This window comes from Fukomys damarensis, unplaced genomic scaffold, assembly GCF_012274545.1.
Source record: "Fukomys damarensis isolate Sample0158 unplaced genomic scaffold, DMR_v1.0_HiC HiC_scaffold_20, whole genome shotgun sequence".
NCBI lineage: Eukaryota > Metazoa > Chordata > Mammalia > Rodentia > Bathyergidae > Fukomys > Fukomys damarensis.
In genome coordinates, this window is record NW_022900932.1 from 42,193,030 (window position 1) to 42,219,831 (window position 26,802).

The 26,802-nt window shown below is 41.8% G+C and overlaps 2 protein-coding genes, 1 long non-coding RNA gene and 1 pseudogene across 5 annotated transcripts in view; 3 read left to right on the top strand and 1 right to left on the bottom strand.

The window, feature by feature from the left end:
- The window catches only part of Exoc6 (exocyst complex component 6), a 213,524-nt gene extending 196,893 nt beyond the window's left edge, over positions 1–16,631 (top strand). For all 3 annotated transcript variants that reach the window (XM_010632092.3, XM_010632091.2, XM_010632093.3), the window contains 2 exons: positions 13,914–14,026; positions 15,229–16,631. In XM_010632092.3, the coding sequence (XP_010630394.1) occupies positions 13,914–14,026; positions 15,229–15,361 (246 nt within the window). In that variant the 3' untranslated portion in view covers positions 15,362–16,631. The remainder of the gene's footprint in view (positions 1–13,913; positions 14,027–15,228) is intronic.
- LOC104867687 lies at positions 6,804–7,326 on the top strand (annotated as a pseudogene).
- A 1,603-nt stretch (positions 16,632–18,234) lies between the features above and the next one.
- Positions 18,235–26,553, top strand: LOC104867669 (cytochrome P450 26C1). The gene is made up of 6 exons (XM_010632089.2): positions 18,235–18,438; positions 18,966–19,190; positions 19,598–19,873; positions 21,446–21,601; positions 23,647–23,964; positions 26,080–26,553. The coding sequence occupies exons 1-6, from the start codon at positions 18,235–18,237 to the stop codon at positions 26,455–26,457; spliced, it is 1,557 nt and encodes a 518-aa protein (XP_010630391.1). The 3' UTR covers positions 26,458–26,553.
- On the bottom strand, positions 20,539–26,292 carry LOC104867668. The gene is made up of 3 exons (XR_781832.2): positions 25,925–26,292; positions 22,691–23,293; positions 20,539–20,703 (listed from the first exon to the last, which is right to left on the bottom strand). It is a non-coding gene; the product is annotated as an uncharacterized LOC104867668 (long non-coding RNA).
- Positions 26,554–26,802: the final 249 nt, after the last annotated feature.

Genomic DNA, 26,802 nt, shown 5'->3' on the forward strand with positions numbered 1-26,802 from the left:
TAACACTCATCATAAACACAACTTTTTCTCAACTTTGTGCCTTTCCTTACGTTGTCCCGTGCTTGAAATACCTCTGATTAACTCCTTTGTAAGATTTTCATTTGGGTACAACTTAAGATGATTTCTTGGGTCTTTCCACCTCGCAAACAGTGTTAATGCTACAATAATAATAACTTGTATATAGATCTGTCCATGTAATTAGCATGTTAACTGTAGTTATGTTGAAGTGAATATCTTTCCCTTTATACTTGTGATATACTTCAATTCAAACATTGGGCCTTCAGGGTTGGGGATTTAGCTCAGTGGTTCTGCTTCCTGCCTTGCAACCGCAAGGTCCTCAGTTCCATCCCCAGTACCAAAAAAAAAAAAAAAAAAAAAAATTGGGCCTTCAGTGGGCTGTCACATATTCTACTTGTCACATCAGATTACAATCCCTTCATTTTACAGAAGAGGAAATTGAGAGCCAGATCATAACTCCATTAAATTATTAATTCAAATCAAAAGCAGCTTAATTTCTTAAAAGTTAGATTGGAGGGCTGGGGTTTTAGCTCAGTGGTGCTGGTGCCTGCCTGGCAAGCCCAAGGTCCTGAGTACAATTACCCATACCAGGAAAAAAACAAAAAGGATTGGAAAGGAATTTATTCATAAACGCATTCTGTTGATGATGTCTGCTGTGGTGTGTCTCTAGAACTGTGAGAAATAAATTTCTATTGTTTATAAATTAATCTTATGAATCTATAAATTAATCTAAAGCAGAGCTGGACTAAGACAATGTAGTAAGAAACATTAACTCTTAAGCGTTTTCTTATTCAAGTGAAATATAATCAGATAAGCAAATAATATCCAATGAAATATTTGGTAAGACAATGAAGAACTTGATTTTTCTGCAGCCACATGGAGCAAATTTCTAACATTCTGAAACACCAGAATCAAATATCAGATATTTTTGAATTATTCTCTTAAGAAAAGCTAAATTATTTTAAGTTGTATTTACTCTTTCTTTAGAATTGCCAACTACTCTCTTAATTCTCCATACTCTCACCAAGATTAGGTTCTGCTTTAAATATTTTATGAATTTTTTTCCCTACCACCCTATAAATACTGGAAGATAACTTCTAATTTTCCTACCTGTTTATCTCTTTCCTATTGTTTATTCTCCTAATTCTCATCACCAAAACTCTACCTCTTCAACTGTGTGAGGACACTGTGCCAGGCACTGTTTTTATGTTATTACAAAGAAGAGACGCTATGGTTTGAGGTTTTTCTGCTGGCCTAGTGTAAGATGTTTATGCAAAGTGTCAGTGAAAACACTTAACAGGATGACATAGCCTATTTTGCTTAGAAATGTCCTAATTTCCTGTTTAGGTAATCCAAAGGTCAGGGAGGGATTTCTTTTTGCATTCCCATAGTACAGATTCACGTACAAGCATTGTAGGACTAAGATCACAAACCATTTAATTCAAGGGGCTGCATTTAGCTTCCCAAGAAAATAAGCCCTTCCCCTGCTATTTTTAATTCAGTTTCTCATTTATACTCTATTGCTGTAACCTGTATGAGGGTGTGATGCCAAAAGCTATTAACCTATAGCTGCTTCTTAAAGTGAGGTGCTTCTTAAAGTTCTTCTGTTCCTGTTCCTCGTGATGAAGTTCTTGTGGATACCTGCATTCACCAGAATGTTGCAGTGTTGTTACTGTTATCTTGTCACAGAAATCTGTTATTAAGTAAGCATTCAGGCAAGAATCAGGCCCCAAAGTAAGCCTTGCCTACATGCTGTGAACTTCTACCTTAGTGAATCAACTTCAGTATAGTTTGATAACTGCCCCCCTCATTTAATTATGCCTTCAGGTTGTGGAAAGACCGCATTTATCTGTTGAAACAGATGAAGCAGCAAGTGTTCTGACATGTTTATAGAGCAAATTATTATACCTGACTAAAGGTAATTACATACACAATCAAGTCTGGAAGTAAATGGATAATTAGGGGTTAATAAATAAGTGCCTTTTACATTCAAGAAAAGTTAACTAAATACATATTTTTAAATTGTTTAAGATCATGAAATCTATTATAAGATTTGAAAGAAAAAATAACTTAGGATGCAAGCCCCTTTAATACCTGTATTCAGCAAAATACTGTAATATTCCAACTCTTTGATAGACCATAAAGATCCTTATTTTCCTCATCAGCATGCTAAGTAAGATAATTTTGTGAATTTTGCATTCCTTCTAAAATATAGTGCAAAATGTTAAGGGGTTATACTTTATATCCTAGGAACACAAAACTGATACCTTGTCTCTGTAGAGCATACTAGATGAGTTGCAAGTCTGAAATTCAGTTCAAAGTTGAGATCTTACTTATATAAAACACAAGTGAGTTGCTAGTCTGAAATTCAGTTCACTACTCTGCCAAAGATTTCTTGTAGGGGCTAGAACTAAAGTCCCTACTTTACCCACTTTGTGCAAAGGAATTGCCATAGAAATTTGTCCCCCTTTTCTTCCTGAAGCATTTGGAATTTAATGGTTTTTGTTAGTTTCATTTACCCCAAATGGCCCAAGTTCCGTGACAGAATGCTTCTGATGTCTTAAGTATTTAGTTTTTAATTTAGTTTCTCCCCCCCAAAGCCAGAGTCACAATTTATGACTAGCAGAAAATTACAAATATTACTTGACTTTAAATTTTTTAGATTAAAACTTATGAACTAATTACATTGAAGATTAAATGAATCTACTTTTTATATTCTCCAGATTATAATTACCCCTATTTTAAATCACAGCCATTATCTTGAGGGAGTGGAAAACTGGTTCCCCCTCCCCTTGTAACATCTGTACTATAGCCTATCCTACTTTGTTTCATTGAAATTTTGGAACAGGGTCACCAAATTGCCAAGGCTGGGCTTGAACCCCTACCTCAGGCTTCCAAAGTGTTGGGATTACAAGTGTAAGCCACCACACCTGGTTTGGGATTGTTTTTCACCGACTAACACATATTGTCTTCCTTTGTTTCTTGAGTTCTTTCAACGTTAATTCATACAAGCAGATCTTATTTCTTCATAGCTTCAATGAGGTGAAATGACTCATCAGAGAAAATTGAAAGTCTAGTAAAACACCTCTCATCACAAGTTTCAGGATTTGATTTCCTTAGTATTGGAAGTCTTTGAGCTTCATTGGCGAAGTCATTACATAACCAACTGTTATGTAAGTGTAGCGGATAATATAATGAATTTGAACAGAAAGTTAAATGTATGATGAGGGAATGTTTGTGTAACATATTTGATGGCATTATCACTGGTTTACAAAAGGTGATCTCAAGAGTAGTGCTTTGGTTGTGAAATATTTTAGTACATTCTGTAGCACAAATTAAACCACTATACTAATCTGGCTTTCAGCATAATACAAGATTACTGAAAATTCAGAGATATCTTAATGTAATATTAATAATTTATAATTTATATGTATAATACATGATAACATAGCCATATTGTTCATATGTAAGAAATGAGTTCAGTGTAGACATAAAATTGTGTGTCAAAAGGTAGCATATACAGTTCATCTCAGCATTTAGTTGGTGCTTACTATATATCAGGTACTGGACCAAATGTGAAGATAGAATTAATAAGCAAAATAAGACATCAGCTTTGAGTTACTTACAAAAAGTAAGCCATGAGAGGAGAAAAAGGTTCTTCAACTGTTGGAATATTGAGAAAAAAAAGCAAGAACTGGAATAACGATGAATCATTAAAACTAAGAAAACGAATTACTGGTACTTGATTATTAAATTAAAAGGGAAATATTTACAGTGCTGAGCATTGCACTGAATTACACCCTCAGCCCTTTTTATTTTTATTATTATTATTTTTTTTTTTTAATTGTGAGACAAGTTCTCACTAAGCTGGTCAATTGCTTAGGCTGTGCTTGAACTGCTGATTCTCCTGCCTCTGCTTTCTATTATTCTTTAATGGGATGAGAAACTAACCTATGAAATATACTGATCGAGTATGCTATGAAGAACACGGGGATAGAGACAGGTAGAAGTTACTATGAGGAGTGGGGCCGGGGATTTAGCTCAGTGGTTCTGCCACCTGCCTCACAAGCTCAAAGACCCAAGTTCAATCCCCAGTACCAAAAAGAAAAAAAGAAAAAGTTACTATGAGGACACAAAAGAAGAACAGCTGACTTGAGTGGGGTGGTCTTAGGAGACTTACTAAAAGGAAAGGAGGTCCCAGACTTAAGTTTTATGGAATAAATAAGAGTCATCTGTTGAAGGAGATGGAGCAGGGAACTCCACACAGAGGAGAAGAAAATGAGCTATGCCCTAAAGGTAATCGTGGTTTATAGAAGAATTTAGAGTAGTTCTTTGTTTAAAAGCTTGAATTATAAGACAGGAAAAGCCAAAGGTTAGCCTGGATAAGGTGCAAAATAGCTTTGCCTGTCATGTTAAGGAAATTGGATTTTATTTTGTAGGGATTAAGAAGCCATCAAAGACTTTTATTATTTATTATTTGTTTTGTGGTCTTGGAGATCAGCTATGACCAATTTTAAGGAAGCAAGTAATGGATTCAATTTGTGTTTAGCTAGATGTCTCTGGTTCATTGTGAAAGTTGATGAATTTTGAGGTGTCTGAAGATAGAGGCAGAGGGAGTAGGCAAGACCAAAAGCCCTAGAAGAAAGACTGTGAAGTCTGAACCTGTCGAAGGGATGGACAGTAGGAAGAAAGAGAATTCAATAATATTCATAAAGTTAAACTAACACAGCTAGACATATGTTAGATGTAGGAATTGTGAGAGAGAGAATCAAAGCAGATTGCATCCAGACTTCTGGTTTGAGTAAGTATTACCCACTCATGCGTGACCTACCTTACAGTATCAGGCAGATGACTAGGCATTCTGACTGAACAAGAACAAGCTGTGTGTGTGATAAAAACCTCAATCATATGCAACTATTTGAAGTGAATCTATTTGAAGAAATTGTACAAAAAGTTTTTGTTAGATAATTAGAGGTTTTTTGTTTTTCAGAGTTTGAGAATTCTAAAAACTTGAGAATTAGTAATTTATGCATTAATAAAGAACTTTCCAGAAACCATAGTCATATATCTAATGTTCTTTGGGTTTAAATATATAATATAAAAATGGTAAACCACAATTGCCAAAAGAATTAAAGCTCAACAATACATATAAGGCTCTAATATTCTCATATTACTAGTGGAAAGTCAGAAGATCCTGTTAAGAATTTGTGTAACAAATTCTGTTCCTACCCCAGAGAAACGAACTTAGGTTCACAAAGAAACTTGTACATAAATCATCATAGCAGCCTTACTTATAGTAGCCAAAAAGTGAAAACAAACAAACAGCAAAAACCTAAATGGCTATTGGATAAACAGAATCTGGTATTAGAAGATATTATTCAGCAACAAAAGAGGAATGAAGTACTGATACATGCTATAACCTAGAAAACATGGAAGTGAAACAGAAGACCAGGTTATATGATTCCCATTAGGGAGTGACTACTAATGATATGGCATGTTGAGGGTGCTAAATTCATTGAGATAGTTGTAGGGCTTTGTGAATATACTGAAAACCATTGATTTATATCCTTTAAGTGGGTGAATTATGTGGTGCATCTCAAAACTGCTTTTAAAAAAACTAAAAAAGTGAAGTAACTTTAATTAAAGTCATGAGGAAAAAATAGAGAAATATTGTGAGGTACCTACCAAAAATAAAAAGGTGGTATAAGGCAAACTCTCACATGTAATAGCCGTAAAATAATAAATTCAGTATTATAAAATCGAAGTTAAACTTAATTATTTCTGAGAATGGGAAGAGTAGAACAATGACCTATATTGGCTTCATGTTATATCCCATTTGATTACTAACAATGTATTATTATGATAAAAGTAATTTTAATAAATAAATTAACCACATGAAGCTCACACATATATATCTATATGCCATTTTATCCATGATAGTGACCAAAACAGTTAAAGCAAATATAGATATATGTGTATAGTCTAATTTTATAAATTCCACTATTTGCCTCCTTTTTTCTACATTCTAAACTCACCTTGTACTTATTTAGAATTACCACATAGCTTAGCAGCAAAAATAATTTAATAACATTTTATTTCTGCGGTGTGCACTTCACCTGAATGAAGTGACTTGAAGGCTCTAATGCCTTTCTACAGCCTCTCCATTACAAGATGCTCAAGTTTCACCCTGATCTGCACAGAAGGAGAGTGGCTGAAAGCAGACTTGCAAATGGGACATTTGAAGAGGGCAGGCCTGGTGGTGAAGGTGTATCAGAGAGCCAGAAGGCAGCATGAGAGCAATTAATAGCTGGGGGTAAGAAACAGAGGTATTTGATGGTGTGTTGTTTTGCTACTTTATAGTTTTTGACCAAGCTCTTTCGAGCTTCTACTTAAAATTCTCTTCTGTGCTGCATATTCTTTTTTTTTTTTTTTTTTGGTACCCAGGATTGAACCTTGGGACCACATATAGAATATTTCCAAATGTAGTATTTTCATATAGCAGGGAAGGAAGGAAAAGTTAAATGCTTTTAAAATCATATGGAGAGTGGCTTCGTCTGCCACCATCCTCCCATGTCTGGGTTTGTCTATTTGCTCCCATCTCCCTCGGGCCTGCCATCTCTAGAGACCAAGCACCATGCTTTCAATTAAGTTGTAGAGTTCTAGCTGGGCATGGTGGCTCATGCCTGTAATCCCAGTACTCGGGAGGCTGAGGCAGAAGGATAGCTGTGAGTTCGAGACCCTCCTGGGCTACAGAGTGAGTTCCAGGTCAGTCTCAACTACATAGTGAGACCCTGTCTCGAAAAAAAAAGTTGCAGAATTCTGATGGAGAGATATTTGAAGTTAATAGTGAAATTGCCAAACAGTCTGTGACAATAAAGACCATGTTCGAAGATTTGGGAATGGATGAAGGAGATGATGACCCAGTTCCTCTACCAAGTGTTAATGCAGCAATACTAAAACAAAGTCACTCAGTGGCGCGCCCACCACAAGGATGACCCTCCTTCTCCTGAGGACAGTGAGAACAAAGAAAAGCAAACAGATGACATCCCTGTTTGGGACCAAGAATTCCTGAAAGTTGACCAAGGAACCCTTTTTTGAACTTATTCTGGCAGCAAACTACCTAGACATCAAAGGTTTGCTTGATGTTACATGCAAGACTGTTGCCAATATGATCAAGGGGAAAACTCCCAAGGAGATTCGAAAGACCTTCAGTATCAAAAATGACTTCACTGAAGAGAGGAAGCCCAGGTACACAAGGAGAATCAGTGGTGTGAAGAGAAGTGTGAGACGTCGTGCCTGATATTGTAACACTAAAAGGATTGTTCCAAATACTAGTTGCACTGCTCTGTTTTAAATTGTTATTAGACAAACAGTAGACAAATGAAGCAGCAAATCAATTATACTAGTATAATGTTCTCATTGCATGTTTAATTTTAGCACAGATTCCAAACCAATGGCTGAATTTCTTCTAGTCTGAACAAATATTCTGAATAAAACGGAAGCATAGGTTCTTTGTACGAAGTTGACATTTTGAGCTTTCCTTCTTTTTAAAAAGTGATTTCTGCCTAGTTTATTGTCCAGTTGACATTAGTGAGCTTTTAAAAGTTGGCATTGTAAATAAAACTTGTAAAAAGTTTTCTGAAGTAGAATTAACAAAATATTTTCTTTATTCAGAAGCTGGAAACTGGAAAACGGCTACTTGAAATAACTGTTCCAAGTGGGGTTAGTTAGATGTCTTCTGGCCTCCAGAGTCAAGCAGTATCACAAGTATAGATAGGCCTATATGTAGTAGGGCTCCCTTTAGTTGGACCTGAGGTCTTATTTCATTTGTTTTTAAATTTTTAATCTTTTCAGCTTTGAGCTTGTTGCCTAGAGACTCAGTAACTACCAAATTTGTGGTTTGGGGGAGAAATGTAACTAGACAGTTTGTTAGCCTTTCATTTAAAGATGAAAAAAATCATATGGAGTTCATCATTTTATTTTACTATCTATTTAGAAAAAGAACTTATAGTTTCTTCCAGTATGACTAATTTAGTAAGATCCATTTTTTTTCCTTGAATTCCCAGTGGCTAATTACTTGAAGGACAAACATTTCTTCCTTAAAACTTCCTTGAAGTATTGGATTTAGGAGTTTGTTTTTGTCTAAATCTCTGAAGCACTGTAGGAACCCTTACTTCGGCTTTGTTTTTTGGAGGTAAAGGAAAAATGATCTCCTGGTTTACTTTTGGAATCTGCAAAGCAACCCTGAGATCCCAGGTGGATTTAGTGTTTGGAAAAGGGAACTGGGAGGGGGGAGGCTAAGATTGACCCTGAGCCCCCAGGTCACTGTTCACGTTTACAAAAGCAGACCTGGTATCCCCAATTGCTTTTCTCTTGAGGTTGGCTTAACTTTATTTATCTTCTGTCTTGGGTCACTGCCTCTTAGGTGCTTCAAAAGCAAAATCCAAAAGACCCAAAACAATGAAAGCTAAACCAGATTCAAGGAAAAAATGACTTGGCACCATGGGTTCATTTTTACAAAGGAAAAGAGCCACTTGGAGAGTTCCATAGAATGGTTTTAAGTCTGCCTAGATTCATTGTGTCATTTTCACAAAGTGATCTCAACAAGTCTGAGACCCTAAGTTTCCTGGGTGTAGACTGGGAGCGAATCTGTTGGATGGGAAACTTTCAGCAAACTAAGTGGGTTGAATTCCTCAGTGATTGATTCAACTATTTGGAGCATATAAATGAGACTACCCATGCAACTATTTCTTTCCTTAAACTGATTTTTTGTTTGTTTGTTTGTTTATTAGACATACGGGAGCATCGAGGAAGTGAAACTTGTAACTCACAAATATTGACATAAATCCACTTTCAATCAGACTAGTTGTGAAGGGTATGTTTGAATGTCTGGTGAAAAACTCTGGATAATTTCAGATAATCTTACAAATCATTGTGACACAGAACTGAGGCATATCATTTTGCTCTTCATTTTATATGGATCATATTTTGCTTACTTCCCAAAAGAATTTAAGATGGAATTATTTTACTATTGAGATGGACCCGTTTATAGATTTTAATATCAACTTTCACTATCATGTATGACTTTACCCTTTAATAAGTAATTATAAAATTGCTTTTGAGTAATCTGAGATTTTTGTTCATGTTTGTTCTGCATCTTTGAACTTCACATATATATGTTAACTCATAAATTCACCTGTTGAGGCTACATCTTACTGTTTGTCCACAAGACTGAAAGATTTAGTGTGATTAGAAACAAATACTTTATTTATGCTCTGCCATCTGAAGGAAGCAAAACGTGAAATACAGAGGTGAAGTTGTTGGCAATTGAGGTTTTAGTATTAAAAACACATTGCCTCTTGTGAAATCTGACCAGTTGTGAGAGGCAGTCCCCAAGGCAATGAGAGTAGTACAGAATGAAGCTAAGCATCAGTAGTTGTACCTGGCAGTACTCCAGTTTCCCCTTCCCTTCTCTTCACACTTGTGCTGGAGCAGTCAGATTCGTTTTAGGCTATCCCAATCAAAGAATAGGGATTTTGCTTCTTGGTCAGAACAGGCATGTATGTATAGCTACCTATGGAAATGGGCTTAGTACTTCAGAATCTTGCTTGGTATGGTGGCAGGTGGGACCAAGGAATAAAGTCATGTATTCTTTGTTTGGGGTACTGGTGATTGAACCCAGGCCTCATATGTGCTAAAAAGTGCTGTACCACTGAAGTACACCACACTATACCACCCTGCCCTTTAGGTTTGTGTGTTTTTTGTTTTTTGTTTTTAATTTTGAGACAAGGTCTCATTATATTGCTTAAGTTGGCCAGGTGTGGGGGTGCACGCCTGTAATCCCAGCACTTGGGAGGCTGAGGCAGGAGGATCGCTGTGGGTTCAAGACCAGCCTGGGCTACATAGTGAGTTGCAGGTCAGTCTCAGCTACATAGAGAGACCCTGTCTCAAAAAACAAACAAAACAAACAAACAAACAAAAATTGCCTAGATTGGCCTTGAACTTGTGATCCTCCTGCCTCAGACTCCCAAGTAGCTGGGATTACAGGTATATGCCACCTAAAGTCCTGGTTTAGTGTTAACACATTTCACTTCAATTTATTTTATAAGTAAAAAACAAGGATGTAAAATTGTTATTGTTAAAGATGAAAGGTATTGGTAAATCATTCAACAATTGCTAGTGCTTTCTCTAGGAAGATCATTTAACTCAATATTTAGACCTAATGCTTTAATACTATCATGAGAAACTCCATCCTCTTTATCAATACCTTAGTGAAAGCTTAGGAGACATGGAATTTAGTGGACTGCAATCGGTTGTCAGTCTAGCTGCTAGCCAGCATTGGCCTTTTTCAGTGAGCATATGCCAGAGTAGTCTCTAGTGTGCTCAGGTTTTGTGCTCATTGAACTTGAAAAAGCTCCTCAGTAAATTGGAGTAGTGGTCTGGCATCATTACTCGGTTATTTCCTGAACACCTGCTGATTGGCTTCACTGTGCTTAGCGTACTTTGAGTTTGTCTGTGAGATGTGTGAAGTTATTTTTCTGTATTCTGATTCCAGCAGTATTGTACAGATAAGAAATCCTTACAGGCCTGTAAATGAGAAATCAGAGATGAAATCAGCGTGATTGCCCTCCGCATCTTTCCTCTTGTCCACATCCATGTACCTACCCTTAAGGGCACACACAGTGGTAATGCTAATGCCATTAGATTCAAAGGCTGAGAGTAAGGAGCAAGAAATCAGTGGTTTCTACCTTACTCTACATTAAGCTGATAGATAGGGACTTCCTGTGTGTTATTATAGTTAAAATTTCTAGTATTTTTTGGGGGGTACCAGAGATTGAACTGGAGTCCTTGTGCTTTTGAAGCGGGTGGTGGAACCACTGAGCTAAATCCCTGGCCCTAAAATTACCAGTATTTTACATGAGCAGTGTTTTTCCTCTAAATCTTTCATGTTAACATCAAAATAATATTTCCTTATTAACTATGACTCTACTTAAAATGTAATCTTCAGGAAAGGGAAATTGATTTTAATATTGTATCTCTAGTACCTATCATCATATCTAGTACATTATAGCTAGGCAACCAGTATTTATTTGTTGAACGACTAAAGGAATTTTTTCTTGATCTTTGACTTTTACCCACATTGGCAATACAATATGCAGATTTCCATAGACGTCTATAGATTAACTGTATACAATGTAGTTTTAAAAATTGTTAGTGTAAATGTGAAAGCATATAAATTAGATGTGGGTAAATGTCGGCAGGTAAGTTACTTTATGTGATTCCTACAATTCCCAGTGACTTGCATATGACTATCTTCATAGGAGAGGTTTGCATATGGTATCTGACCATATGTGAAAATTATAAGCATAGTGTTTCTTTATCTAGGAAAGTCTGTTTTGTGCTATAGAAGAACCAATTCTGTATTCACAGTTGGAGTTGGTGTAGGTTTTTAATTCATTAAATAGACTCCTCCTTTTCCACCCGGGGGGGAAGATCAGCCTAAGAGGAAAAAACCTTATTTAAGACTGCGTCTATGTCCCAGAGGTCACATTAGTAATGCCATTTAAAAATAGAGATCAGGGGCTGGGGATTTAGCTCAGCGGTTCAGTGGCCTGCCTTGCAAGTGCAAGGACCCGAGTTCAATCCCCGGTACCAAAAAATAAAAAAAATAAAAAGAGAGATCACAGCCAGTATATTAAGTGGTTACTTTCTGCCGACTGTTCATGATTACATATGTTTGTGCAAAAACATGCATACATCTGAAAGAGGAATCCTTTAAAATGAGGTTTTGCTGACCACTATATGAGGGGTATTCATTATTGAAATATAGTTATTTCTAACTATCATATTAACACATGACCACTAGGTAAGAGTATTTTGAAAATGTTAGTCAAAATCCCACCATACAAATAGCCATTCTTAAAAATTTTGAAATTAGTTAAATCTTTTGGATAGTTTTTGTAATTAATTTTTTTTCTCATTGAGCTTATTGGTACATTTTAGGTATACAGTACCGTTACATTCATCATTGGGATCTTGTACCTTTACATGACAGGTCTTGGTTCTCATTTTTTCCCCTTACCCCTGCCCTCCCTTCACCCCCTTCATCCCTTTGTAATTAAATAGCAATATTATCATAAACATCTCAGCTAATTTAAAATTCTATATAAACATTAATTTTTGTTTTTTGTGGGGGTTTTTGTATGTTTGTTTTTGAGACAGGGTCTCAGTATGTAGTTGAGACTGAACTGGAACTCACTATATAGCCCAGGCTTGTCTCAAACTCACAGCGATCCTCCTGCCTCAGCCTCCTGAGTGCTGGGATTACAGGTGTGCACCACCACGCCCGGCTTTAACATTAATTTTAATAGCCACATGATATTCATCATACAGCTATACCCCAAAATAAGGTTTAGGCTATTTTCACTTGTTGAGAACCAAATAATGTTTTTAAGATTATTAGCTTTGTACATAAATTTTTGTCTGCCTTTATTATTTTTTTTTTCTGAAGTTATAATCCTGGAAATATGATTACTCATTCAAAGAGAATGGCCATTTTTATAAGGTTCTTAAACATTGCAGAATCACATTCCAGAGAAGTTATATCAACTACACCCTTACCATTTGAATACGTGAAAGAAATTTCTTCTTGTGAAAGGAGAGGAAAATGTACTTATTGCCAAAAAACAGCTCTTTTTTTTTTTTTTCAGACATTCTTTACTTTGTCTCAGGCTAGTTTATACACCAAAGTTTCATATAGCTTTTGATATGGCTTAGAATATTATCTGAACATAAATAGACTGGCCTTTAGTAGATAATATTTTCTTATAGTGTCTTCCAATTTTTACGAGAGTCTGTTAATACAGTAGTTGTTAATTGGATAGAAAAAGAGTCAAACAAGTCCCTTACATTCCTAAGAAAAAGCTAGCCTTCCTTTAGATGACTTTAATCACCCTAAAAGTTTTATCCTTGTCAGAATCACTAGATTGGTTTACATATCCTGTGAGTAAATACAAATGCTTCCTTCACTTAAAGCAACCAAGTAGACCCCTTACTTATAAAGCGAGTTAAAACAAAACAAGAACAGTATAAAATCTAAAGGAAGTAGTAAGTAAAGCATTTAGCTTTTTGAAACAATTCAGAAGGGAGTAGGAAGTTGGTTTTAAATGGCTTAAAGGGGATTAGGGTTTTAAAGTTGGATAAAGAGTTTTTTGCTTTGGTTAAGGCGTGGCATTGCTTTTAAAAGATTACTTCCATATTTGACAACAATTCTAACTGGAGTTTATAAACCATATAGTCAATTTAAAGGCACTATAGAAAACATGAGGGTTTCTTTTTTGTTGTTTGTTTGTTTGTACAAAGTGATTGCCTAGAGTTAATAGGCTGAATCCTGAAGCCCTTGTTTCATAATAGTGCTGAGGGTCTGTAACCAACAGAAGTTGTTTAATGCACTTAATTAAGATTATCTGAGCTTTTGATTTAAATGACTTTAGAAAAGTCTAGGTGCAAACAGCTTCTTTGAAAGATAAACATAGCTCTAAAAAGGTCCTTTAAATAGCACCAATTCTTATTAGAGTACTGACTGGTGTAAAAAGATATCTCCAAACATCAGTAGAACAGTTATATAATTAATATAATGGAATGTTTTCAGTACTTACATTTATTTGAAATGCCAAAAAGTATTTTAATGAAAAGTAGCTGTTGACACTTTTAGTAATTTTAAAGTAAAATGATACTGTACACTATTTTGAACAAAATATACACTTAATAGAATTCTTAAATTTTCCTTATTCCGTTTAAGAAGCAAGTTATATTAAAATGCACCAAGAATAACATGTTTGATTTATGTATAAATTGTCAAAAGTTGATGTGTCATTTTCCTCCATCTTCCTCAGCTCCTTGATCTGTTTATGGTTTGGGATTGGTCTACTTACCTAGCTGATTATGGACAGCCAGCTTCTAAGTACCTTCGAGTGAATCCAAACACAGCCCTTACTCTTTTGGAGAAGTAAGTATATTTTGAAAACATTTTTGTACAGCAGTTTAACAGGCTTTGATTCCATAACAAATGAAGAACCGAAAGTTTCCATGAAAAGAAATGTATAGATGAAGCTTAAAAGCTCAGTTCATCTTAAAGACTTAAAACTCAGCTTTTCTTTCTTGCCCTCTGTAATTGGTACCATTACATATGCCATTGCTGTTTATATTGATGTGAACAAAACATTTTTCCTGTTGTATCCTGAGTTGCAGGCTTAGTTGGCCTTAGAAATATCTTTACCTGGAGTGCTGTGGATGAAGCTCCTCACTGGTAGAGCTTGATTGGCATGTACCAGAAAAGGAAAAGAGAAGTATGTTTGCTGAAGTTGTGAGTGAGAATGGGAAATTGGAGCTATTTAAAACAAAACAAAACAACAAAACAAAACAAAACAAAATATCCCTGTATTACAGGAAAGAAGATATTTAGTAAAATATGGCTAGGAACTCGGGTATTTGTCACCAGTACTATTTAAATCATGGATTCTTGACAGGTAGAGAAATATGTGTTTTGAAAAAATACAATATTTTGAAACCTGAGGTGATAGATTTACTGTGCATTTTTATCCAGCTAAACACAGATTGAGATGCCCCCTCTTGTGTGGGAGATTGTCTCCTCACTCGATCAATCATATTGCAAGCATCAGTGTAAAATTTTTTAATTTTTAAATTAAAAGTATATATTTTCCACATTTCAAAATATCTGTGGTGTATTTGATTTGAAAGAACATAAGGAACTGTTTAAAATAAATTTTAGTTTACAATATCATTGAACATTACTGAGGCAAAAACATTGCTGTTTTAAATTTCTAATGCTACATTTTTTCTTTCACTTTTTCTTTCTATGAATGTGATTTACAGAGTCCATAAAGGATATTTTAACACATTTTATGGATTGATATTAGAAAACAGTATATTTGAAAAGTTAGCATATTTTAGATTTACATGCTAATGCAAAATCACTACTTTGTATAAAATGCAAAATGAAGCTGCTAATTTTTGTGTGGTGTCTGTATCTATAAGTTTATTAGTACCTATTTGCTTTAAAGTGTATTTTTCAAGCATGGCACTGGTGTGAGAACGTGCCAGATTATTTTCAGAGCGTGCCAGGATATTTTACTGTGACAGCCATAGCTTTTAATTTCCTTCTGCTAAGCTTCATTTACATGTTTGTAGGATGAAGGATACTAGCAAAAAGAACAATATATTTGCTCAGTTCAGGAAGAATGATCGAGACAAGCAGAAGTTGATAGAGACAGTCGTGAAACAGCTGAGAAGTCTGGTGAATGGTATGTCTCAGCACGTGTAGACTTCACATCACTTGCACTCAGTGACACCAGCTCCCTGTGACTGAGCACTATTTCTAACAAGCATGGGTCATGATACAGTTAATTTGTTTACAGAATTTTAAAATGCAGCACTGAAAATACACTGAAGGCTTAAACAAGAAATCATAATAAATATCATTTGTATGAATTTTTAAATAATTGGATACTTTTTATATATGGAAAAATGTGACTTTTTTTCAACTTTAGGGGGAAAGGGCAAAACTGTAATACATAAATGAAGTCAAAAATTATATATGAAACATTGCAAATACATTAGAAAAACTTAAGCTTCTCATTATAAGTATTTTTTTCTACTTTAAAGTTGAATGATATGTGATTTCTTAAGTATATAGTTTTAAAATGCAGTCATGTCTGATATGGGAGTATTTTACTATCATTTTGATTACGCTGTTATTTTCACCTCAATGTAACTTGAATAAAAAAATTTAATTCTGCTCATTCTGAGGGGGAAATATACAAGTCTTTAAAGCTCCTTGAAATCAAACCTAACTCAGTAAGAATGTAAATTATTTGTTCTACTTGGTGGTTTAATTTAAACATTCTAAATATGAAGGAAATGTTTTGGATTTTCTAAGGATGCAGTGTTGTTTCTGCTCATCAAAGTTGATGTGTCTATCTGTATTGCTTGTAGCTAACCTCAGTCTGGATTGGTTTGGTTTGGTTCAAGTTAGGAAAGGACAAATTAATGGGAGAAAACCAGTTCAGGTGCAGCTTATACTGGAGTAGATATGTTCTTCCTACACACAGAAATTACTACAGGACTCAGGTAATTTTCTTCAAACAGCAGATCTCACTACTATATCCTTACTGTGGAAACTGGCCAAATCAACTGAAGTCTGGAAAACCTAAAACAAATGTATATTTTTCTTTGTGTAAGTAGAGGTAAATGGCAGTGTAACTCTGATCTTTATTTTCTCCGTGTTGTATTTATGCTGAATACTCCTTTTGTATTGTCAGGATTTATAGCTGTAAGAAAACTATACTTTACATCTCTTGATTTTGTGATGAAATATTAAAGGTTGAGCAAGTTGTTGAAAATGCACTATTTTGTCTATTCAGAGCTTCCTGATTTAAAACTGTTCCCTTCAAAAAAGGCGTATTATTTCCTAATTATTGGAATGGGAGTGGCACCAAAACAGAACAAAAGGTGTTTGTTTCTCATACTGAAGTATTTCACATTTTAAAAATATTACACTGAAAAAAATGGTAATTTTTCAGACACAATAAAATCTGGACTTTGGGAGATAAGCAACTCTCTCTCTCTGAATTCTTGGAATGTGGCTGTTCCTTACCTCTAGGGTACCTGGGAGGCCTCCCACCCCACCCCGTGCTGTGGCCTCTAGTATTGAAAGGTGCAGTCTTCACAACACGTGGACCTGGCTGGTCCCTGTGGCTCTTCTTTGCTTATTCCAATAAATAAGCGAAAGCCCCCCCATACTCCCCCCCCTTACTCAGTTGCACTGTAGTGACAAGAACGCGAGAGACCTGAGGGAGACCTGAGGCACTTTGAGCTCTAAGGTAGGACACAAGGCCCTAGACACAATCACAGACACTGATGAGGTATCCTAGGATGGATTCGGGAGGAGGAGTATTCAAATAAATAAGCGAAAGCCCCCCCATACTCCCCCCCCTTACTCAGTTGCACTGTAGTGACAAGAACGCGAGAGACCTGAGGGAGACCTGAGGCACTTTGAGCTCTAAGGTAGGACACAAGGCCCTAGACACAATCACAGACACTGATGAGGTATCCTAGGATGGATTCGGGAGGAGGAGGGAAAAGAACAGAATTAAGTCCTTGAGACTTGAAAGGCTCCCAGGCGTACATGCTTCACAGAGGCTTTGGGCTTCTCTGTGAAGCTTTGGCAGCAATGAAAGTACCACCTCTCAAAGGATTCCTGAAGTGGCAGGTCAGAGAACCAAGGGCCCCAGCTATCGCTTGTGAGCTTTGGACGCGCCGAGGGAGTGGGTGATCGCTTCCATCCCGTTTCTCTGAAAGAGATGGAGCGAAGTGGAGAGGCTCCAGCCCTTTAACCTTGGAGTGGCCAGGGGAAGGGCGGGTGGAGATCCCAGAAGAGCCTGAGGCTAAGGATAGGCCCCGGAGTGCTGCGGGGAGGAGGAGGGTTTAAGCGCTGGGACGCTCGGACCTCGCTGGCTCCGGGAGATCAGGCGCAGTCGGGAAGTTCTGGCGCGAAATCACAGGCTCCGCCCTAGTATGCCCGCCTGCTTCGCCCCGCTGCCCAGGGGCCACTCCCTGTTCACAGTCCCTCGGGGAGTGCCACGCTACCCACCACCTCCAATCCTTGCCCTTCGTGGAGCGCTTTATGCGTAGGTACGTGATGATGTGTGAACTGGGATGGGTCCATAAAGAGGGAGCCAAAACCTATATAAGTGTGTCCAGGGTAGGCCGAGAAGGGTTAAAAAAGAGAGGAGAAAGAGGTGGGGCCGGGGTCTTCTGCGGGGTGATCTCAGCCCGGGTCTGGGTCCGCAACACCGGTGAGTTGCTCCTGGCTTTGCCTTTCCTCCTCGTTTCTAGCCTTGGATCACTGATCTAGGGAGGAGTGGGAGTGCCCTTCGGGTGCTGGGTGTGAAAGGGACTAGGAACCGGGAAATTCAGTGCGCCCTCCTTGTGGAAAGAAGTTCCCAAGGGCGCATCATGACTGCCACCTTCCATTGCGACTGTTTTTAGAACGGAGTTTTTCTCTAAACCTGTTAATCTCAGACTTGGGCCCCAAGCCTCCTCGGGGGCCTTTCCGACGGAACAGGTGAGATCTATACATTGCTCAAGGTCCAGTACTTCGCTCCCAGCGGCTTAGCCCCCCCCCCAAGATTCATCATGTTTGTTTGGGGGCTGAGCTGCCTGTCGCTGCTGGGAGTGGCGGGCACCGCTCTCCTGTGCACTGGCCTGCTGCTCAGCCTGGCCCAGCACCTCTGGACCCTCCGCTGGACACTGAGTCGGGACTCTGCCTCTGCTCTGCCCCTACCCAAGGGCTCCATGGGCTGGCCCTTCTTCGGCGAAACGCTGCATTGGTTGGTTCAGGTGAGCAGCTCATCGCTTCCTGTAATATCACACAGCCCTTTCTTGCGAGGCTCCCACTGGACCCGTTTAATTTGAAATGCTCCCAGGGGTCTATCTAACCAGTTCTGTCCCAACTGCCCAGGACCCCGGGGAGCATTCACAATCCTCGCCTTTGCCTAGCTATTCTGACCCCTCTAAAGGACTTCAGGTCACCTCAGTTCTCCCCAAAGCAGTTTAAACCTAGGGGTAAAATGAAATTTGGCTCTGGAAGGGGTTTCAGGAGCATGTCTTGCAAGCCTACAATGAGCCTTGAGTCTTTGCTTCCCCTGTTCTGAACCTGTTTCCTCATTTTACCAATGGGAACGAGAGCATCTGCATTCCTGTAGGCTACTGGCAAGGTCTATTTGAGTCCCTGCTTTGTAAAAGCTAATGCGCCAGCCAGAAGCGGGGAATTGTGATTCCCCGTTAATTGGGAGGCCTGAGCCGCATCTCTAGCATCTCTAGCGAGGGTGAGATTTTAAGCGCTCCAAGCTCCGCCTCGCCCACAGGGCTCGAGCTTCCACAGTTCCCGCCGGGAGCGCTATGGCACAGTGTTCAAGACTCACCTGCTGGGCAGGCCAGTGATTCGAGTGAGCGGCGCGGAGAACGTGCGCATCATCCTGCTGGGCGAGCACCGCTTGGTGCGCAGTCAGTGGCCTCAGAGTGCACACATCCTGCTAGGCTCGCACACCCTGCTGGGGGCGGTTGGTGAGCCACACCGCCAGCGGCGCAAGGTGAGAGGGGGAGGATGTAAGACCGGAGGTCTTGGGGCATCTGCTGCGCGCCAGGCCTGAGCCAGGTGTGGAAATATATTGAAAACTCCAACCGAATTCCCTGGTTAAGAGTAGCCATGCACTGGGTCCCTTACATTCTCCGGGTTTGTATTACAAAACCAGAAAGGCCTATACGTTCCTTTTATTTCTGATCTTATGTGGATACCAGAGGCACTGGAGGTGCAGATCTAGACATGTCAGGGAAGACTTAGTCGGGGAGGAAGCAGCTGGAGCCTGGGTGGTTTGGGAGGGACTAGAGAGAGGGATGGAGAGGGGAAGAGACCGGAATTGGCCTTCTGGTTTCTCTGGAGTTGCGAAGCAGGGAAGGCCTACCTGCCGTCAGGGCTGATCCCACAAGCTTCCCACAGGTTCTCGCGCGTGTATTCAGCCGCTCAGCGCTGGAGCGCTACGTACCACAACTGCAGGGGGCGCTGCGGAGTGAGGTACGCTCCTGGTGCGCTGCTAGAGGACCGGTAGCTGTATACCAGGCTACCAAGGCGCTCACCTTCCGCATGGCCGCTCGCATCCTACTGGGTCTGCGGCTGGATGAGGCACGTTGTACTGAACTGGCCCGGACCTTCGAGCAGCTGGTGGAGAATCTCTTCTCACTGCCCTTGGACGTACCCTTCAGTGGCTTGCGCAAGGTACTACCGCCCGGGCCCCAGAACTTCCCCTTGGGGGCTTCGCCTCATACGCTGGTCTCCAGGTGAGGTGGGGGTGCTCTCCAAAGCAATCTCCCCATCGCTTCCTGCCAGAAGATGGAGGTGTCACCCAACGCGGAGAGGCAAAGTGGTGTGGTAATAAGCACCAACGCCGCTTCTGTTCTGACACTGACACGCTGTGTGAGTTGGGGTCCCAAGTGGTGGACAGCCCACCGGTGGGTCGGTCAGTGCTTTTCCTCAGAGCAATACTTTTTGGAAGTGTGGATGGATTAGGAACAGCCAGGGCCTCAGATACACCTCCAACCCAATTCAACACCATCCTTGGTGGGGGTGGGCGTTTGCGGGGGTGGTGTCGGATGGTGGTGGTGCTTGCTCCCAGCTCAGGGCACTGGGTCTGCCAGCTTCCGGATCTGTCTTCTGATTTCAGATTTCAGAGGCAGAGAGCAGCAAGAAGGCCCCACCCAACCTTCCCTCTCCCTGAACCCTGAGAGGAGAGCTTTTCCAGTCCTGCAGTGGGGATTGAACCCAAAGTCTTGGCCGGAGCCACATTCCATTCCGACTCTTTTCTCGTTTTTCTTTCTCCTCTTTCTCTTTCTCTTTTCTTTTCTTTTCTTTTCTTTTCTTTTCTTTTCTTTTCTTTTCTCTCTCTCTCTCTCTCTCTCTCTTTCTTTCTTTCTTTCTTTCTTTCTTTTTTCTGTCAAGACAGAGTCTTTATACATAATTGCCTACACTGGGCTCACAATTGTAGGCCTCCCACTTCAGCCTCCAGTGCTGGTACTTCTCCTTGTGTAGATTCCCCGGATTTCAATCACCTGAATAAAAATAATAGATATGTATTGAGGGTCATGTAGTGCATTGATTGCCTTGGATACATTTTTAAATTTGATCCTTGCTGCCTACAAAATGTCATTACTCTCATTTTATTGACCAAAAAAAGCTCAGTTGAGGTTATGTGATTTAAGATTACACAGCCAGCTGGAGGCAAATACAGTATCTGAAAGTGATATTTCTGGCTACAAAACTCACATGCTCAATTTCAGTGTTTTCCCAAGGGAATGTTTTTAATGTGCTTGTTCCTAGAACCCTGAAAGGGTATCCCAGCCCTCTTGTCCACCCTGATACAGACGCTGATACTTAGAGCATCCAATTATGTCCTCTACGTCAGAGCTTTCCTGGTGCCCTTCTCTGCACTGGTGCACAGTGCCCCAGCCTAAGTCTTGTGTAAGGAAAAAGCAGTGGGTTGACTCCATAGCTGGGCACTCACAGCTATGTGGCTTGAACAGTCTCTGGGCCCCTCTGAGCCTCAGTGTCCTCCCCGCAAGATGACAGTGCCTCTCCACTGTGTTCAGAGGGGGCTTATGATCTAGATAGAATATTTTTGGGCAGTGAACAAATTCCTGACCATTGATCCTTACTACGTGCCAGGCAAGCTAAGCTGAGAGATAAACAACAGGTGTCAGGCAGAGCCAGCGTGGTTCTGAGATTACAGTGTAGGTGACCAAGCCTGGCCCCTGAGCCTACCTGCCCCACTTGCCTTCTCTTCTTGTACATCAGGGCATCCGGGCCAGGGACCAGTTGCACCAGCACCTGGAGGAGGCCATTGCTGAGAAGCTTCATGAGGACGAGGCAGCAGAGCCAGGTGACCCCCTCCACCTGATCATTCACAGCGCTAGGGAGCTGGGCCAGGAACTCTCAGTGCAGGAGCTGAAGGTAGGCAGAAGGAGGCCACTCCTCCCTCTTTGTTTCCAGCAGGTCTCCACACACAAGCTGTATCCTCAGCCACTTATCCTTTGGCACTGTTTTATGGCATAGATACACCTCCAGGTGAGGAAAGAGGGGTCCTGGGTTCCAATTATAACTCAGCCACACCCACTAGCTGTGTAGCCTTGGGATACTAGCCACTCTTCCAAGAGGATTGAAGGCATGAATTCTAAGCCTATCCTTACCAAGGTCTGGCCTGCTCACCCATCCCTCCAAACTCCTAGTCTTTCACCTCATGTCTTTTCCTCTGCGGTCCTCCTGCCTTATGAAATCCTCTTGTTTTTTCCTACAAAATCCAAGAGGCTCAGGATCAAATTCCACACCTTCAAAACTCCGTCTTCCTCCCTAAAATCAACCTTTCATGAGGCACCTTGGCACGTGGCACCACTACCTGGCCATTTTGCCACTGCAGTGTCTCTTGTAAAATTAGGACCCAGAACCCTTCCCTATTTACAGGTAGAGTGCTTGCAGTAGAGAGGATGGAGCTCTAGAAGGGCTTAGTACCTCTTGAGAAACCAAAAAGAAGTGAAATGCAGAAGTCAGGGGAAAGTTAGAAATAGGAAAACCTCAATCTTCCACATATAACTCCATCCTTTCTCTGGGCTTCAATTTCCCACTTTCCACCAGCCAGTGATTGAACGTTAGTTTCTTCTCTGCGAATAAGATGAATAATCTCCATCCAGATTCTTGGCTGGTTGTGAAGTCCAGATGCATCAAACAGGTTGGAGAGAATAAGCAATAGGCTTATGAGTCCTGGAGGAGGGATGACATGTTTGAGCCCAGCCTGGGCAATTATCAAGACCCTGTCTCAAAATGACAGAAAGGCAGATGATGATGATGATGATGAAGAAGATAGATAGATGATAGATAGATAGATAGATAGATAGATAGATAGATAGATAGATAGATAGTGTGAAGGCCCTGAGTTCAGTCTCCATTAGAGTCAGTTGTGGGAGGTGGTATGGAAAGAAGTGGGTGGTTCCTCTGCCTTGACGGGACAGAGTAGGCAGAAACAACATTCTTAGAGAAGGAACTCACTGGTTAGAGATCTTCCATAATGGCCTGAGTATCCCAGGAGGCCAGGCTGGGAATATTGGGCTCTGAGTTCTCCATCCCAGCTTCCCTCCTTGTCCAAGTCAGGGCTGGCAATTAGCTTCTGATGAGGATTTAGCATTCCTTCCACAAATATCATTAGGTTTCAGATGCTGCGCTGGGATGGCAGATGCGATGAGCAAATGACCCTGCCACCCAGGTGCAGGAGGGGAAGATGCACATTCACCCCCAAATCCTAGGAATTAGTGAATAAAACAAACACCAGTACCAGGAGGAAGATGCTGGACCAGAGGCAGGCAGTGAGGGTGCTCTTCTCCGAGGAAGGGTGGACTGTTTCCCTTCTTGGACACAGCAGACCAGGAGAAGCTTTACTGACACACTGAGCCCAGTACAGTAAACAAGATGATAAAGGTGCGAGGCAGGCAGTGGTGTGGGGCTGGCCCTGTGGCTGCAAGTGCTTCGGTCTGTTCACTTCGGTCACTATCATGATACCCAGAAAGGGCTGGCGGCAACAACACCGGGGGAGCAAGAACCCCAAACAATCCGGGTGGCTGGGACTGCTAGCTGTCCATGCCTAGGTTTCTAATCCTGTTTTAAAAAAGAAAAGAAAAAAACAAGAGTAATTGTGCCTCACAGGGTTATGCTGAAGACCCAATAAGAAAATATACTTAAAGCATTACAGATAACGTACAGAGTTAAGTTTCCAGCATAATCTCTGGAAATTCTCTCAAGGCAGATAACTCCTGGTACTGCCTGTTGCTCTATGTGATTTTTCCCAAGTGACAGACTTGGAATTTAATCCCAGGACTCCGGGAGCCACACACAATTTCCACGGTAGCCTATCTCGCTCGCCTGTCTTAGGGTAACAGTAACTTTGCGCCCTTTGTGTCTCCACGGTGGGGCAGTGACTGAGACTCAGCGCTGCTTGGGCTGTCTTGTAGGAGTCAGCTGTGGAGCTCCTCTTCGCCTCCTTCTTCACTACGGCCAGTGCCAGCACGTCCCTAGTGCTGCTGCTACTACAGCACCCGGCAGCCATTGCCAAGATCCAGCAGGAGCTGGCGACACAGGGGCTGGGGAGCGCTTGCCGTTGCGCGCCGGGGACCGCAAGGCCCCTGCCGGAATGCGGCTGCGAGCCTGACCTTACGCTGGCGGTGCTGGGCCGTCTGCGCTACGTGGAATGCGTAGTGAAGGAGGTGCTGCGCCTCCTGCCGCCGGTGTCTGGGGGCTACCGCACAGCGCTGCGAACTTTCGAACTTGACGTAAGTGCGCCGCGCCCTCCCCATCCGCATCTCCTGCTGCCGGCGGCGATGCTGGGGCGGCTCCGGGATTAGCGCGAGGTCTCTTTTCCACTCCCAGGACCTCAGCCTTTCCTCAGTACAGTGGCTGGGTCCTACCATTCTCCGGGATCCCGGGTAGAGGGGCCACAAAGCCTGGCGCCCGATGAATCGGCACGGTTAGGAATTTCCTATAACTTAAGCATTTGTCAGCAGACTTTGGAGAGTCAGCTCAATTAGAGATGAATTTTAGAGTACAAACATACTTTTCTATGACCTCCCCCAGCCCACCCCTGCCAATAAGTGTGGATGGGGTGTAAAAACTGTACTTCACTCCTCGGGCTTCCTCCTATGGTTAAGACCAGTTTCCAGAAAAGCGCAGCATTTAAAATACAGGTAAAATTTGAGTATCTCATCAGGCTGCTCTTGGCTGGTCAAAGTAAGGGTCCAGGTCTGACTGCATCTCTGAATGACATGGGGCATTTCTATCTTCACTCTGAGCCTGGGTTTACTCTTTGGAAAAGGCTGTCTTGGTCGTTTCTGGCTGTGGAAATCCACATGGGGCCAGGGCCGCAGAGAAGGGGCAGCACTGGGATTTGGCCCTTTTGCGTTGCCAAATTGAGGGCACTGCCTGAAAGGATGTTGCTGCAGTCCTCTGAGTACCGAGCTTTGTGGCTGGGTGGCTCCAGGGAGAGTGGGCATCTCCTTTCACAGTGAACATCCACTGTGCATTGCAGGGGTGGATGGGGGACCACCAGGAGGACGAGGGGACCAGGAGCGACAGCTTCATCAAAAAGATGGAGTAATAGCGTGATTTCTAGAGCTAGTTGACACCAAAACATTTTTGGAGCTGGCGTTTGAACTGGAGCGGTGAAGGATTAGGACGAGGACAGTACACTACAGAGAGGAAACAGACCAGACAAAGGTGGATGTTTAGAAATGTCTTGGATGCCGTATCTTAGAAATGATATTTCATTCTGCATGTGTGGGCGTGCCCTACTGAGACAAAAGGGGAGGAAAGAGGACCAGGGAGGGTCACTAGAGAGAGTAGACACAGGACAGGAAAAGGTCTTTGCTGTCCTCCAGTGTATAGATGGGGAAACTGAGGACTAGAGAAGAGAGAAATCTCCTCAGGCAGTTCCGGGATATTGTACTCTGTCCCCTTGGGGAACATTTCTGAGTAATAATCACCACCCACCAAGGAGTCATCAGAAAGCTTCGGAATCTGAAAGTTTTTGAGGCGAAGGCAGCAGGATAGTCAAAGGGTTGGAACACACAGTCACAACAGAGCTGAGTGGGCTTGGGATACAGCTCAGTGGTAGAGCTCTTTCCTAGCATGCATGAGGCCTTAGCACCAGAGGGGGAAAATAAAAGCAGCAGAATGATTGGAAAAGCTGAGGGTGAGCAAAAGGAACCTGGAAGCTGCCTTACAACATTTTACAAACTTTCTGGTTTCTCATGATCTTCTTAAAGTGTAGCTACCAGGTTTGGGCATTATTGTTCAGATGATAAGTGGAAGGACAAAGAAATTTATAGTGGAGTTGACCTACAGGACTGGGGTTCTGGTCAGCTGGACCATCTCAGGCAGCTGATAGTTGTAGGACTAGAATATAGGTTTCTTGACCTCATCTCAGAAGAAAAGAGAAAGATAAAAAAGCAAACATTAAAAAAGTCCCATGTACTGAATTCTGGTAAGTTCCTGACCCTTTTTTTCCGAATCCTCACAACAAAGTGGGGTTTCCCCTCTTTTGGTATTAGAGCCAGGGTCTTGTTAAATTGACCAGGCTGGCCTCGAATGTGGGACCCTCCGTGTCTGCCCCCCAAGTAGCTGAAACTATAGGTGTCTGCCACCAAGGCTGGCTCAAAATGGGAATTATTGTTCTCATTTTATCAATTAAGGACTGAGTCTCAGAAAGATTATCAAACCCAAGGTCTTACAGCTCACCAGTGAAGAGGCTGGCGTTAGAATGCTGCCTTCTGAGTTGATCGTGTATTCCTGCTGGCTTTCACATGCCCGTTTGGTGATTCCCGGTAATGGGTCGATTCAGGATCTGTCTCCAGGTGTCTCGTAGTCAGGCCGATCCCCTTGCTTCCTCGCAGGGCTACCAGATCCCCAAAGGCTGGAGCGTGATGTATAGCATCCGGGACACGCACGAGACGGCCACGGTATACAGTAGCCCTCCTGAAGGCTTTGACCCGGAGCGCTTTGGCTCGGCGCGGGAAGATGAGCCGGGCACCTCCGCGCGCTTCCATTACATCCCGTTCGGCGGCGGTGCGCGCCGCTGCCTCGGCCAGGAACTGGCGCAGGCGGTACTGCAGTTGCTAGCTGTGGAGCTGGTGCGCACCGCGCGCTGGGAGCTGGCCACGCCCGCCTTCCCCGCCATGCAAACGGTGCCCATCGTCCACCCAGTGGACGGCTTGCAGCTCTTTTTTCACCCACTTGCACCTTCAGTTACGGGTAATGGGGTACACCTCTGACCAGCGGCGCTTCAAGACTTGCCCAGTGCCTCAGTGCCGTCGTGCGCACATTCACCGGGTCACTTTTTCAATAAACGTTAATCGAATGCTGCTCGCTTCGGTACTGGAGGAGGAGCGAGCTACAGTCACAACACAAAACAAGCGCTCTGGCCAGCCGGAAGGAGCTGCCTGCACTCCAAGTCAGGGGGAAGGAAAGATGTGGGTTAAGTCTCTTAAGCCTATCCCAAGATCTCGAAGTGGGGATGGAGGGAACTGATTGCACCCTAGGTGCTGCCCCCGTCCACTTTTCTGCTGTAGTCCGGGAAGTTCGGGCATCTGGGACCCCCGGGTTGGGGGAGGGGTGGA